The sequence below is a fragment of the Elgaria multicarinata genome, chromosome 20 (assembly GCF_023053635.1).
Source record: "Elgaria multicarinata webbii isolate HBS135686 ecotype San Diego chromosome 20, rElgMul1.1.pri, whole genome shotgun sequence".
Lineage (NCBI taxonomy): Eukaryota > Metazoa > Chordata > Lepidosauria > Squamata > Anguidae > Elgaria > Elgaria multicarinata.
The window spans coordinates 12,506,330-12,521,659 of record NC_086190.1 but is presented as its reverse complement, the minus strand read 5'-3'; the positions used below and the strand labels follow the sequence as shown (position 1 = coordinate 12,521,659).

The window sequence follows — 15,330 nt, the reverse complement described above, 5'->3', positions numbered from 1 at the left end:
ATTTGGTGTAGGTTCTAAAGTTAACCGGACCTGAATTAGCAAATATGTCTGATCATTGTAAATCAGTCAACTAAGCCAGGGACCATCGCTGCATCTTTTGGCAAGGAGTTCCACAGGTGAATTCGACAGCGATAAGCCCGCCTTGAACCCGCTGCCGGTCAGCTAAGTTGAATGAATGAACTTGAGTCTTTAGTATTCTGGGAGGGGAGAGAACATTTCCTTCTGTCCAATCAGTCCATAATTCCTCGCCCTCATGCGCGCCCGCAGGGTGGCCCCTTGCCAAAAAAGGAGGACATGCATCACCAAAGAATTAAGACCAAAGAGGACAGTGATTTGCGTAACTTTTACATAGGCCAATTGATATATATAGGTGCAAATTTGAAATGATTGATACAATTTACATAGAAATGCAACACACCTCACTGTAATGTGGAAGACCGGGATGAGGAGACCTGTATCTTTGCCCTTTCATTCTGCTGTCCAGGTGCTACCTGTTGATGTCCAACAATTCTTTGCGTTCTTTATCTTTTGTCTGGACTTGGACCGGACCGCCCTTCAAATAGAGGACTTCCTCTATAAAAGAGGCCACCCTAGCAAAGCTTGGTTGTCCTTTTTCCCATAGTAACCCCACCACCACAACCCCCAAAACAACAACCGACTTCTCACTTTGGGGTGGTATTTTCTTGCTTGACTGGTTGGACATTTTTTGTGGGTGGGTGTTCTTGTGTGAGGAAACGCCAGGCCCTAATTCCACCGCAAACTGATCCCTGGCTTTAGACCGATTGAACTGTCATGGCTTCCCCCGAGGCATCCTGGGAATTCCAGTCTAGTGAACGTTCTGTTATAGACCCAGAACAAAAATTCCCAGAGTTCCAGAGGAAGAGGGGAGTATTGTTAAGCCTTGTGCGTTGACTCTAAGATTTGGAGGCCGTTGGGAGAGGGCGGTCCTTGGTTCCTTCACATCTGGACATCTGGATAGGCGGCTTCAGTGTGATCTATACTGTGAATATGCTTTTTACTATCTCTCCATGATTCAGCTCCAAGGAAGGAAATCCCGACCGCCTCAGTTCTGTTCCCCAAACAAAGCAAGGAACCCTGTGGCTCGTTACCCACAATGCACCTCCCCGCTCCTTCATTACCTCTGCTCTGGGCCCGGCCTTGCAGCTGCAGGCCCAAATCTGCTAACAGTTTGGAAATTAAGGAGGGTTACTATGGAGCTGGGAAACCTTTCCGCCCACTTCTTGGCAACTTTTCTTCATTTTGCGGATGGCTTTTATTTTTTTTATTTTTTTAAATTATTCCCCTCTGCATCTTGCAGGGTTGCTGAGCTTCTTCTTCTTTTAATCCTTTCCTTAACCTTCTTTCGCTCGAAGGAAAAGCCCCACTACAAATTTCATTCTGCTCAACAGAAGGAAGGATCTAATCTCCGGGGGCAACGGGCAGACTCGGAAACAGGATGGCGGGGTCTTACCGACCTGCTACCACAGGGATGCAGAACCTGAGGCCAAAGGTGGCCAAAGTGGTGTGTCTCCTGTCCCCATGACGGCTGCTAGTTTGGGGGACTCCTCATAGGCCTTTGTTTCCAGACCCCTGATCATCCTGGTTGCCCTCCTCTGAACACGCTCCAGCTTGTCTGCGTCCTTCTTGAATTGTGGAGCCCAGAACTGGACGCAATACTCTAGATGAGGCCTAACCAGGGCCGAATAGAGAGGAACCAGTACCTCACGCGATTTGGAAGCTATACTTCTATTAATGCAGCCCAAAATAGCATTTGCTTTTCTTGCAGCCATATCGCACTGTTGGCTCATATTCAGCTTGTGATCTACAACAATTCCAAGATCCTTCTCGTTTGTCGTATTGCTGAGCCAAGTATCCCCCATCTTGTAACTGTACCTGGAGATGCCAGGGATCGAACCGGAGACCTTCTGCATTGCAAAGCAGGTGCTCTACCACTGAGCCACACCCCTCCCATTGCAAGACACTCCCCCTATTCTACCTCCTAGTTTTCATGTACCCCCCAGTTATCATTGGTGTGCTTAATGCATCTTCTATAGTAATAGAGGATGCCTGTATGTCTGTGTCAGTGCCCTGGCATTAAGACCATAAAACCTAGACTCCTGAAACTTGGCATGCCTACTGAGGGGACCCTTGTTGTGTTTCTCAGAAAACTCCTGCTTTCGATGGGAGGCAAATGACGAGGCTTGCTAAGTAATCCACAAAACTTTTACTAAGCAACAAATGTCTCTTCTACCTGAAGAGAGTCTAACTTCTTGAAAACATCCCCCTAGGCAAAACTATGCAAACTAAGGAAGACAATTGTCCACAATTAGGAAGCCACTTCCCAAACGCCGGTAACTTCAGAGCATCTGGTGCGGAGGCAGGTTCTGGTGTAATCTAACCGACTTTCTCACACCTTCCTTTCATGCCGTGCTTTTGAGCTTCCGGCAGACCCTAGCATCAGCTAGCTTGTCGGGACTCACTTCCCACTGAGTGTGTAGGATTTGGCCTTGAGGAGATAAGCTCTGGAGATAAGAATCGCCCGTGAGAGCTTCCTCTCCCACTGGTACAGGCTGGCTGGTGTCTGGTGCCGCCTCCTCTATTTCTGAATCTGATTCTGATTGATTACGTGAAACACCTTCTCCCAAAACATGACAACCCTAAGTATGTGCACCTGGGGTCATTTATTTTTTTTAAAAATGGCATTAATTAATGTATGCCAATGTGTTTGAAGCGTGCCGTGCCATCTTCAGTCACTAGGTGGCAGACATCCCAAACCAGTGGATAGCTCTACAGTCCCTAAGGTTTGAAGCCAGGAGAGATTAGTAGGCTGAGGGGCAGAATTATATGCCTGTCCCCACCCCATTGCTGTAGGGCAGCCCCCCTGAGGGGAATGGAGAGGACAGACCCCCTTTTTCAGAGGTGCACCATGGCACACCAGGGCCTAGGGGTGCCAGCAGGCATGGCTTCGCTCAGACAGGGCGAGATCAATGTGTCCCACTCTGCCAACCGTGTACATTTGCTTGAAGGCTTCGTTGTATCAAAGCAAGGGCTATTTCAACCAGGCGCTGTTTGCTAAGCAGTAGATCACGAAGAGGTCTGGGTTGCAGGGCCTGAGAGGGCAGAACCATCCCAGAACCGTCAGCCTGGAAAGATGCCCAGAAATTGCACTATGATGTCATATGAGGGTGTTTCAATGGCTCCCTTTGTGGATGCACAGGGGGGCATTGTTTTGATGAAATGGGCCCCTCTTTCCCTCGAATTCCCCGTCATCTGCCAGTCGGTCGTTGGCAATCCCTCGGCGCGAGAGGGAAGTGACGCAACCTCCTTCTAGCCTCCTCTACGGGGAACGTCTCGAATGTGCCCTGCCCTCTTTTAAATCTGGTCACTAGTATAGCTCCTGCAGCTTTAACTGTTGTGAGGAAGAGGGGATTTCACCAGGTTCCCCATATATACAAATGACCCCTGCTGAAATTCCCTTTTCAATACAACTGTTAAAGATGCAGGAGCCCGGTCCTCCTTTTCATAGGGTCACCCTACTACAGCTCCCATTGTACAGCCAGCAAGATGGGCTTTGCTTTCCCCTTGGGTTTGATCCAGCAGGGCTATTTGTACGCTCTCAGGTTAAGCTGATGGCAGAGGGCGAGATTTGAACCAGGGATATTCAAATCTCTGTTTGTCACGCTCTCCGCTGCGGGACTTTAAACATGCTCAGCTTAGGCGGGATTGGTGGCCCTCTTGCTCTCTCGGGTGGGGAACAGACCTGTCTCTGCCCATCTGCGGTCAAATCTGCAATTCCAGAGTCTTGCAAACCACAGCCGAGAGATTCCGTGCCTGGGCAGAGGCCTGCATTGGGTTGGGCCGCAGCCTGTTCGTACAGTAGCAAATGGAAAAATTCTGCCCTGTCCAGACCCAACAGGAAGCTGGCGTCCGTCCGACACTGAGCTTTCACGGCAAAGCAATCAAATAGCTGCCAGCAGACCTCTCAACGATCCACCCGCCCCGCAAAACTACTCCCCTTTTTCACTGACAGCTGTCAATCTCCCTGATCGAAAGATAGACATCTAAGAGACACGCGGGGGATGGAGAGAAAGCAGCACTCTTCACATGGGAGGGGTTTCTCCTCTTCCACAGAATCAGCCTCATATACGGGCCAAGTAGTGCTGATTTTAGCTGAGCCAAAAACGGCCAGCCCAAATCTCTCATCGTATTCGTGGGCAGCAAAATCGGAGCGCGCGTTTCGCCGGAAATTCTCCCAACGGTTTCTTCCGGCTGCTCATTATTACCACCACAGTTTTTCCTAACATGCTCTAACAGTCAGGAAGTTTTTCCTGATGTCCAGCTGGAATCTGGCTTCCTTTAACTTCAGCCCATTATTCCGTGTTATGGGAAGTGTTCTTCAAATATCTAAAAGACTGTTTTCGCAGAAGGAGCAGAAGTTGTGGCCTGTCTCTCCAGGACCAATACGTAGAAATTGCAGGTGCGGATTTTGGTGAAACTTTAGGAGGAGCTTCCTAACGCAAGGAAGTGGGATGGACTGCCTTCATTCAGGAGGCTCAATTTTTCTTCCAGCTCTGAAACTCTGTGATAACAGGGGCAGGGGAAGAATATTTGGCAAAATGGCCCTTCGTCAGGTGCGGTGGATAAAAAGAGAAAATTCTCAGCGTGCTTCTCAGAAAAAAAACACCCTCTTCTGATAAATTTCGGCCCGGTTCTATTCCTAGATAATATTATAGATTATGTGAGGGAGGGATGGCCTGGCCTTAAAGGCTTCAGTGAGAGGTGACATTATGGCTGCCATTTATGTAATGGAGAAAAAGCCATAATTTCTGGAGACTCCATTGTTGCACAGAGCGGAGGTTCTGTACGATGGCCGACGGCTGCCGGATGCTTGTCAGGCCGTGCAGGCCTTCTAAGTGCAGGCCTGGGGGAGCAGTGGATTCCTGGACCCAGTCAGGTGTCCGTGACATCCCTATTTAAATCCTTGCATCCTGGTAGTTGTTGTCTCTGCTGACATCTGCTGGTCTTGTGAGATACATGCACGTACCTTCTAAACTGCACTACCCCCAAATGTTGGATAGTCAGAACAAACATGTCTCCGTCTCTGAGACATGACCCCCTCGGATCATTTAAAGCAGTGGTTCCCAATTGGTGGTCCATGGACCCCACCCAGGAGGTCCGTGGCACCATTCACCTATTAGCTCTGCAATGTCCGCATTTTAATAAAAGAAAATGTGCCGTCTCCCACGCTCCGTTTGCTTTGACGTGACAACATGCGCAAAAGCACCTGCATGATTTAGCGACTATCTTCAGAGGTTACTTCCCTGCACCTAATCCTGAAAATGTATGGATAAGGAATCCTTTTGAATGTGGTGATGTACAACTAACAACTCTCTCTGCGGAAGAGCGAGATGCACTTGTTGACGTGACTTGTGATGATGGTTCATTGAAATCATTTTTCAAGGAATATAGACTGTACCAATTCTGGGTGAAGGTTTCTCCTGATTATGAGAAGTTAGGTGAAAAAGCTTTGAAACGTCTAGTTCCCTTTCGTTCCACATCTCTTTGTGAACAAAATTTTCGACATTTTGTTATATGAAGAACAGGCATAGAAATTGGCTCGATGTTGATCCAGATTTGAGATTAAAAGTAGGAAATACTGAACCAGATGTGGAAGGGATTGTTCGGGACAAAAAGAGGCATGATTTCTCCCATCACATTTAGGCTTAGTAGCTGCTAGACATGTCATAATTTGTTCAATTGTAAACTGTTGTTGTTGTTTATTCGTTCAGTCGTTTCCGACTCTTCGTGACTTCATGGACCAGCCCACGCCAGAGCTTTCTGTCGGCTGTCGCCACCCCTAGCTTCCCCAAGGTCAAGTCTGTCACCTCCAGAATATCATCCATCCATCTTGCCCTTGGTCATCCCCTCTTCTTTGGAACATCGGATTCATCGTTCGCCACCAGCGCCGTCAGCCGCTAGCCGTCCTTTCAGCTTTGAGCTAGCTGCGTCATCACATCTGGGGCTAGTTGAACTTATCCTCTGTTCCTCCCCAGTAGCATTTTGACCATCTTCCGACCTGGGGGTCCCATCTTCCGATGGTATACCGACATATCTCTGCTTGTACTGATCCATTTAGTTTTCATGGCAAAAATACTGGGGTGGGTTGACGTTAGTAAAATTAAATTCGTCTTTATATTCCTAACTAAAATCATTGTCACTTTTGCATGGTAATATCACAAATTTTATAGTCTATTTTTTAGTACACCTAAAATCCTTTGCTTATTAGGGGCTACCCCTTATGTTCTCCAAAAAATTGCTTCGCACAGGTAACCACCATAGAGATAACAAAATTTTCAAAAGTAGGGGGCCCATGGCTTGGCATTTGAAAAACAAGGCGTCCTCAGTACTTAGCTAATTGGGAAGGAAAAGGAAAGAAACCTCTCGTGCAAGCACTGAGTCATAAAGCAGCAGTTTCTGCAGCTGAAACTCTCCCCACGGCCTGAGTTCGATCTCAGCGGAAGCTGGTTTCAGGCAGCCGGCTCAGGTCGACTCAGCCTTCCATCCTCCCGAGGTCAGTAAAATGAGTACCCAGCTAGCTGGGGGAAAGGCAATCATGGCCGGGGAAGGCAACGGCAAACCACCCCGCTATAAGACCTGCCAAGAAAACGTCAGCGAAAGCTGGCGTCCCTCCAAGAGCTAATTGGGAACCACTGATTTAAAGTGCAGGTGCAGACGTGTTTCCCTATTCGAAAAAGTTGAAATGCCTCCCAAGGCTCCCTGAGAGCTTTAAGCTAAAAGACGGCGGTGTTTTTCAATGTTTTGGCTTGGGCGACTTTGCCTTTTGTTCCACCCCTTTTCACCTTTGGCTCCACCTCCTTTTGTCTGGCTCCGCCTACCCTGGGAAGGCGGCCCCCAAAGAGCTTTTCTGGTATTGCGCTCGGCCCTCGGGCTGAAAAAGGTCCGACACGTTCCCAAAGAGTCAAATATTGAAACAGCCGAAGAGAAAGAAACGCCGATAAACAGATTACTGTTTTGTTTCTCTCCTTTCCCTCCTCCAGATGTGATCCAGGCGGTGCGCCTGCGGGCCACAGAAATCACTTCCAACAGCTTTAAGCTCACTTGGCCCCCGCTTCTGTCCCCTGACATGGGGTACTTCGTTCTGGAGTATGCCCCGACGGGAGACCCCAAGCGGAAATTGACCAAACAGTTGACTGGTGACCGTACCAGCATCGTGGTGGAAAACCTGGCACCCAAAACCACTTATGAGGTTGCCCTCATTCCGGAATCCAATGAGTGGTACATCCCACCCAAGACCACTCGAGTCACCACACTGGAAGGTAAGAGCAACCGCAGGAGAAATCTGGTGCAGCACCTTGGAGAGACCCTTTAGTGTTCCGATTGGTTCTGATTGAAACCCAAAGTGGATTCACTGCCCCGCTAAAATAGAAGCCACCAGCCTCAATTGGAACAATGGACGAAGAAATGGTTAAGAGATCATGGTGAATGTAGAGAATTGACAAAATTTGAGGAGCTGATTGTTAAAATAGAAAAGGGAAAGGGAGAAAATAAAGGGATAAAAGGTTTAATGAGTGGAATATATAGAATACTGGTTGGGAAGGGGGTGATAGAGAATATGGGAATGATGGTTTGGGAAACAGATTTGATGGTACAGATAGGGCAACAGAGTTGGGAGGGAATATTGAGAAACATGTCGGTGAGAATGAAAGAAAATTATTATAAAATTATATGGAGGTGGTATCTAACCCCAGTGAGACTAAATAAAATAAATAAGCTGTATTCAGCAAATTGTTGGAGAGGTTGTGGGGAAAAAGGAACATATTTACATATGTGGTGGGAATGCGGATATGTACCAAAATTGTGGGAAATGGGGTTTAATGAGATAAAAGAAATTGTTGGAATGGAGATTGAAGAGACACCTAGTGTGGCATTACTATCATTATATGGAGAGGTAAAGTGTAATAAAGAAATTAAAGAATTGATAACAAATTTGCTGACAGCAGCGAGATTAATTATATCTAGGAACTGGAAGGTTCAAGGAGATTATCGTATTGAAGAATGGTATAAGGAAATTTGGGATATTGCCATTAATGATAAATTGACATGTAATATAAAAGTAAGAAGAGGCATAACAAATACGAATGAATTTGAGGGAATCTGGAAACAGTTCCTGATATATGTGTTCTCTAAGGGAAGTGGAAAACCACCACCAGAAGAAGTAATGAGATTTTGGAAGCAGGAATAGATCCCAAAGGGTGAAGGGGAGCAATTTTATTGTTTGATTATGAATAATGATAAATTACAAATGTTAACAGTTGAGCAAATTTATGTAATTTTTTTCTCCTTTTGATTGATGTTTTAATGTTATGTTGATGTATTTTAATTTGTGTTAATAAAAATTATTTTTAAAAAAAGAAGCCACCAGCCTCTACTAAGTGGTTCCCTGAGGTCTCAGGTAAAGGAGGGATTTCACTAGGGCTGTGCTCCGCTCCACTTCGCTTCGCTTCTTAGAACCAATAGCGGGGCGGCCTGATCCGCCTCCGACAACGGCGGAGACGGATCGGGTCGGGGAGCTGCAGATCGAGATGAAGCGGATCGAGACGAAGCGGATCCTTCGCCTCGATCTGGCGCTCCAAAAGAAAGGTAGGTGTGGCAGGAGGGGGGCTTAGCTGGCGCCACCACGGTCCGTGCGGCGATAGCGGCAGAGCCAGGTAAGGGGGCAGGAGGGGAGGGGGGCTTACCTGCCTCCGTCACAGTCCAGCGGCAGCTTCAACTGAGGCCCAAGCCTCAAACCAGAAGACCAGGCTGCAGCCTGGTCTTCCTGTTTGAGGCCTGGGCCTCAGCTGAAGCCGCCGCCAGACTGCAACAGAGGCAGGTAAGGGGGGAGGGGGGAGGGGGGCCTTACTTGGCTCTGGATGCTTAGATTTGCTTCAAACTGGCCATGAATGTGGATACATGTATAAGCCCTCATGGTGCCAATTTTGAGGTTTCTAACGTTAAAAGTAAAAAAGTTATAGGCATTTGATTTTCAATGCAAGTCTATGGGGGGACACGGAGCTCCAATCCGGATCCGGAGCCCCGCAGCAGATCGGAGCATAGGCAGATCAACGTGGGGTGGAGCGGACCCAATCCAGAAGTTGCGGATCAGGATCCAGTCCATGCACAGCCCTAGATTTCACTCATCACTTGCGACCTTTTCTTACTGTCTGTCTGTCTGCTGTCTTTCTTTTCTTTTGGTCATGACCTTTTATTTTATTTAAAAACCAAGTTAACAAAACAAAAGAGTCAGGGATCCTCCTATGACCCAGACTTCCTGAGCGAGTCCTTAAAGATCTCTGCCTCCTTAAGGGTCCCAGATACCTTCTTTTTACCTTCCTCTTTCTGGTATTGTCTGGTTTAGGCTCTCGACATGGGGTGAGTGACACTCCAGAGGCTTGTGGCTTAACACAACCGTTTACGAGTAAAGTAAAGCAAGCAAATTACAACTAAAGGCATTTCGTCAATAGAGCTGAGTGATAGAAAGTCATTAAAAGTTGCTAATACGAGTTGAAAACACACACATTCTTTTACCCTATGCTGCTTCTTTCTGCTCCTTCCATAAGCTGTGGTCTTTCTCTGGCCCTGGTGTGTCTCCTGGCTGGCTCTCTCACTCTTTCATCCCCTCTTTCCCCAAAATCAATGTAATGTTCTCACTTAGAGGAAATGAAACTTAACCAGGAAATGAACTCCAACTGGAGAAATGAAACTAGTCCTCTCAGAGATAACCGCTTCCAACAGAAAACTCCAGGCCTCTAGGCCTGAGTTTATTACCTTGCCTCTGTAGGCTACAAACTTTCACAACAACCCTGTGAGGTAGGTGAGGCTGAAAGTCAGTGACAGGCCCAAAGTCACCCAGTGAGTTTCACAGTCGAGTAGGCACTAGAACCTGGATCTCCGGACTCTAGCCACTACACCACGCTGGCTCTCAGAAATTATATAAAGGACTGAAGATTAAATAAATAATTTCCAATAATTCAGTAAATATTTATTTATTATTTATTTATTGCACTTATATACCGCTCCCATAGCCAGGGCTCTCTTACAGAAATTCTAAAAGTAAGATAAAAACAAGTATACAAAATTTAAAATTCTAAAAAACATAACATACACACATAAAGCATTAAAAACCGTTAAAAAAACCTAAACATGTGGGTGATTGAGATGTGCCGCCATATGCCTGGGCAAAGAGGAAAGTCTTAACCTGGCGCCGGAAAGATAGCAGCGTTGGTGCCAGGCAAGCCTCGTCAAGGAGATCATTCCACAGTCTGGGGGCCACCACCAAAAAGGCCCTGTCCCTCGTTGCCACACTCCGAGCCTCTCTCGGAGTAGGCAACCGGAGGAGGACCTTAGATGTTGAACGTAGTGACCTGGTATATTCACGTCAGGAGAGGCGTTCCATCAGGTATTGTGGTCCCAAGCCTTGTAAGGCTTTATAGGTCAAAACCAGCACCTTGAATTGGGCTCGGAAACGTACAGGCAGCCAGTGCAAGCGGACCAGAGCAGGTGTTATATGGTCGAACCTTCTGGTTCCCGAAATCAGTGTGGCCGCTGCATTTTGCATGAGCTGCAGCTTCCGAACCGTCTTCAAAGGCAGCCCTACGTAGAGCGCATTGCAGTAATCTAACTTGGAGGTTACCAGAGCATGGACAACTGAAGCCAGGTTATCCCTGTCTAGATAGGGGCGTAGCTGGGCCACCAACTGGAGTTGGTAAAAGGCACTCCATGCCACTGAGGTCACCTGAGCCTCCAGTGACAATGATGGATCTAAAAGAACCCCCAAGCTACGAACCTGCTCCTTCAGGGTGAGTGCAATCACCCACCCACCTCTAATGAGATGCTTCATACCAGAGCAGATTATTTGCAGATGTTTCATTATGTTTCTTCTCCCTACAGAGATAATCAGCCCTGTGCAGGTTCTTATCTCGGAATCCAAACCCCACAGTATCCGGGTCGGTTGGTCTCCCACCCCAGACAGCGTAGCCACCTATCAAGTCTTGTACGGCCCGCTGCCCGGGAACTCAGTCAAGCAGGTGGAAGTCAAAGGAAGCCTCAACAGCACGGTCTTGGAGGACCTGAAAGCCAACACGACCTACTTGGTGACCGTTTCAGCTATTTATAAATCGGGCAAGGAGAAAGCGCTCTCGGCCAAAGCGTGCACCCAGGAAGGTGAGCAGGAATGGGCCCCACCTGGTGATGCAAATGTGGAGACAGGAAGGCGCCGGCACGGCTTAACATTCCAAACAGTTGTCAAATAATAACTAAGAAAACCCTGCCTGCTTGTTTTTCCTCCTCCCTCCTGGTACCCTTTCCTTTTGTGCTGTGTTTTTTAAATTATTATTATTATTATTATTATTATTATTATTATTATTATTATTATTATTATTATTATTATTGTACGCTTGAAGGCAGGGACTGTCTCATTATGGGCCTGGGTCAGCCATTCTGGGAGCTTCCTTCAGCCAAAGAGCGGGGTAAAAATGCGGTAAATAAATAAAACGAACCGCATTTTGTGTATGCTCAGAGCAGGGCCCAAGTCGGGGGGGTTGCGTCATTGGGCACTTGCTGAGCCCACATCTGCCCCCTCTAAGTGACAGGAACAAGAAGAAGGCGTTGCAGCCTCTGCTTGCTCCTCCCTTTCCCTCTGGGCTTCTGGGGAGATTTGACCCAAAGGAAAAGGGCAAGTCAAAAAGGGCAGAACAAGCAACAAGAGGCTTACAGAGGCTTACAGTGGGCATCTCCCCAAACCAGAAGCCAGCACTGTCGGAGGGTGCTTGTTATATAACAAGGTTATAGTTACAACTCCATGACCCATGGATAAGGGTGGTGGTGGACTGTAGCCCCAAACAACTCCCATCATCCCCAACTAACACGGCCCATGGATGATGGTGGAATGTAGTCCCAAATGTTTGGATTGGTCTGAGCGGGTGAAAGATGCTCTAAGCCTGAGTAATGGCCTCATGCCCCGCCCTATTTTTCTCCGTTGACCAGAAAACTCCAAAATAAAGCACCTCCGCTTCGAAGACCTGAGCCCCAGCACCGTGAAGGCCTCCTGGGATCCTGCAGGCGGCAACGTTCTCGGCTACCGCGTCCGGTGTCGGCGGCAGGCGGGGCCGTCCACCCTTCTCAGCGTCTCGCCCCAAATCCACAGCGTGCTGCTGTCGGAATTGGCCGCAGGCAGCGCTAACAAAGTCTGTGTGAAGCCCGTGTATAAGAACCTTCCCGGAAGAGCGCTGTGCCGGATGGTGCACATGCAACCCGGTAAGCTGTGGGACGGGAGCAACATGGCTTCTGTTCAATGGTGTGACTAGAATCTGACATCCCATGTTGTTCCGTCCTGCCTCGATAACTGAAGATGAAAGCTAATACCTTGATCAGGGCTGGTGCCAAGAGTAAGCATGACAAAAGCCACTTGGACTTCCTCCTTTTCTTTGCCGTTGCAACCTGTTTGTTCACCTGCCTCTCGCCCTGCCCAAACATTGATAGCAGTGAGGAAGAGGGGCAATAGACGCCCTGCCTCCCTGCTAACCGGCAAGAGTAAGTGGCAGCCACGGTAAGAAGACAGACATATTTATATCTATATCTATAGAACACATATCTATATCTATAGAACACTAAAGTGCATGGCAATGCATGGCACAGAACTTTGTACACTGGAGGTTCCGAGCTATGAGAAGAACTTTGAATGCTGGAGGTTCTGAGCTATGAGAAGAACTTTGTGTTGCTAACTATTAGGATATATAAACACAGCTAGGAGCACAGGGAATTTCAGCAGGTGTCGGAGAACCTGGTGAAATTCCCTTTTCTAGGCAACTGTTAAAGATACGGGAGCCCTGTCCTCCTTTTCATAGGGTCAGCCTATCTAACCCTACTGCCCTTGTTTTGAGAGAAGGTGTTTCAGGTAATCAATCAGAATCAGATTTGGAAATAGAGGAGGCGGCGCCAGACACCAGCCAGCCTGGATCAGTGGGGGAGGAAGCTCTCACGGGCGATTCCCCAGCTGGAAGTCAGCCCCCTCCAGAGCTTATCTCCTCAAGGCCAAATCCTACACACTCAGTGGGAAGTGAGCTTTCTTCCAGAGGAAAGTGCTTTGACAAACTAGCTGATGCTTGGGTCCGCCAGAAGCTAAAAGGCACGGAGCAGAAAGAAGGCATGAGAAAGTCAGTCCGACTAGGATTGCACCAGAACCTGCTTCCGCACCAGACGTTTGAGAACCCTGTTCTCCTTAGTCGGACAATTGTCTCGCTTAGTTTGCATAGTTTTGCCTAAAGAGAAGCTCCCCCCCCCCAAAAAAAAATTAGACTCTCTTCAAGTAGAAGAGATAGTTGTTTTGTAGATTACCTAGCAAGCCTCGTCATTTGTCTCTCATCTAAAGCAGGAGCTTTCTGAGAAACACGACAGCGAAGTCAAAAGCCAAAAGTATCCGTCAGAAACCGGGTCAAACAATACTGGGTTCAGGAATGCACCAAAGAGTAGTCAGAGTCTGGTCCAAGATTGGGTTATATTCAAGCAAGGTTCAGGAGCTGGTATGCAAGGAACAAGGGCAAAGGCACGGAAGTACAACAATTGCTTCCAGCAGCACTCATGGGCTCTGACATGACTTATATTGGGTTGCTGGGTGAGGGGGAATAGCACCAATGGAAAGTGGAGAAAAAAGAGGCGAGTACGAATGAGCAATGAACATTTTATTATTTCACAATGTAAAAAGCTCAACGTTTCGGATTCCTGAAAGAATCCTTTTTCAGGAGCGAAAACAAACAGATTACAAAACCGTTATTTAGTATTAAGAAAAGGAATGAGGACAACACCCATACAAATACAATTTTTTTAAAAAATAAGATATCTATAATGAAACAATTTCTTATGCTAGCAGCCGAATTCGTTGTACAAAACCGAGAGTTTTGTACAACAAATTTGGCTGCTAGCATAAGAAATCCTCCCTGTTCCATCCCGAGCTGAGGCACAACAGTTAATAAGGCTTGTTCACCATACTCCTGTGTGCCGGTCGCATGCCACCTCACTTCCCTAATTATCCTTGTGGATTGTCATGACATCTGGACACGGCGACGGTGGGAGGGTGGGTGGGTTATTTGGAACCCACGGCCTGATGAGGAGTGTTTTGCTATTTGAGGCCTGGCAATCATTTAAAGGGAGGGACGGGAGAACAAAGCGACTCCTTTTTCAATATACCCCCCAAAAAAGAAATCATCCTGATCACCTGCAGGTCATTTTTCACTCGCCGCAGGCGACTAGCTATCGACAAGCTCGTTTTGTGCCACAACCGACCTCCTCCTTTTCCTGTTTTCTTTCCCAGCTTCGGCAACGGGAGGCTATCATCACCGACGGAGAGTGTGAGCCTGAATGGACTACAGAGGCACCTCTGCAGAGCGGAGGGAAAGGATTGGACGAGAAGGACCGTGGCAAGGAAGCAGTATGAGAGAGTCGCTCTCCTAAACCTCCTCCAGCCCCTCTGGCTCCCCCTTGTGGCTGTCATGCCTACAAATCCTCAAGATTTGGCCTGGCATGTTGAAAATGGCTCCACCCGGACGACGCTGTGATGAGCTGTTGGCTATCAATCTCTTTATCCTTCCTTGTATTCCAGCAAAAGACTGGGAATCTAAGTTCCTCTTCCCTTACTGTAATTCTATTTATTTGTGCTTAGTATTTGTTGTAGGTGAGAAAGGAGGTTACAGGAACCCCAGCCCAGCCCCGTATCCGTGCCCCCTCGACCCCACTTTTCAGTGTGTTCTACGGCTGCGTAACCTTTAACGGATGCCGCCGCAATTCGATAGGAGGCTAACGGATGAGAGGCGCAAAGCAGATGAAAATCAATTCCACAGGGACCAAGCTACAATGGTTAGGACTGAAAAGTCCAGAGGGCAACCGAATCCTAGCTAAGCATTACACACGTTGTGTCGAAAATTAGCCACGGAGAAGGCCGGGTCCAAAGGCAGAGAATGCCAAAGGCTCAGCTGAAGACAGAACTGGAGAGGTTTATCTGGTCACCTTTTGCTGCTGTTGATCTGTGCTTCTCTTGCTGCTGCTTCGAAGCGAATTGTCCCTAGAAACTTAGGCAGGAGATTGCCAGCTAGCTACTCAACAGGGGCAGGATCTACACTACTGCTTTAGAATCATAGAATAGCAGAGTTGGAAGGGGCCTACAAGGCCATCGAGTCCAACCCCCTGCTCAAGGCAGGAATCCACCCTAAAGCATCCCTGACAGATGGTTGTCCAGCTGCCTCTTGAAGGCCTTTAGTGTGGGAGAGCCCACAACCT

General features: G+C 47.7%; 1 protein-coding gene across 1 annotated transcript in view; it reads left to right on the top strand.

Moving 5' to 3' along the window:
• The window catches only part of VWA1 (von Willebrand factor A domain containing 1), a 39,944-nt gene extending 24,848 nt beyond the window's left edge, over positions 1-15,096 (top strand). The window contains exons 3-6 of the mRNA XM_063145064.1: positions 7,059-7,337; positions 10,951-11,223; positions 12,046-12,315; positions 14,369-15,096. Of these exons, the coding sequence (XP_063001134.1) occupies positions 7,059-7,337; positions 10,951-11,223; positions 12,046-12,315; positions 14,369-14,409 (863 nt within the window). The 3' untranslated portion in view covers positions 14,410-15,096. The remainder of the gene's footprint in view (positions 1-7,058; positions 7,338-10,950; positions 11,224-12,045; positions 12,316-14,368) is intronic.
• Positions 15,097-15,330: the final 234 nt, after the last annotated feature.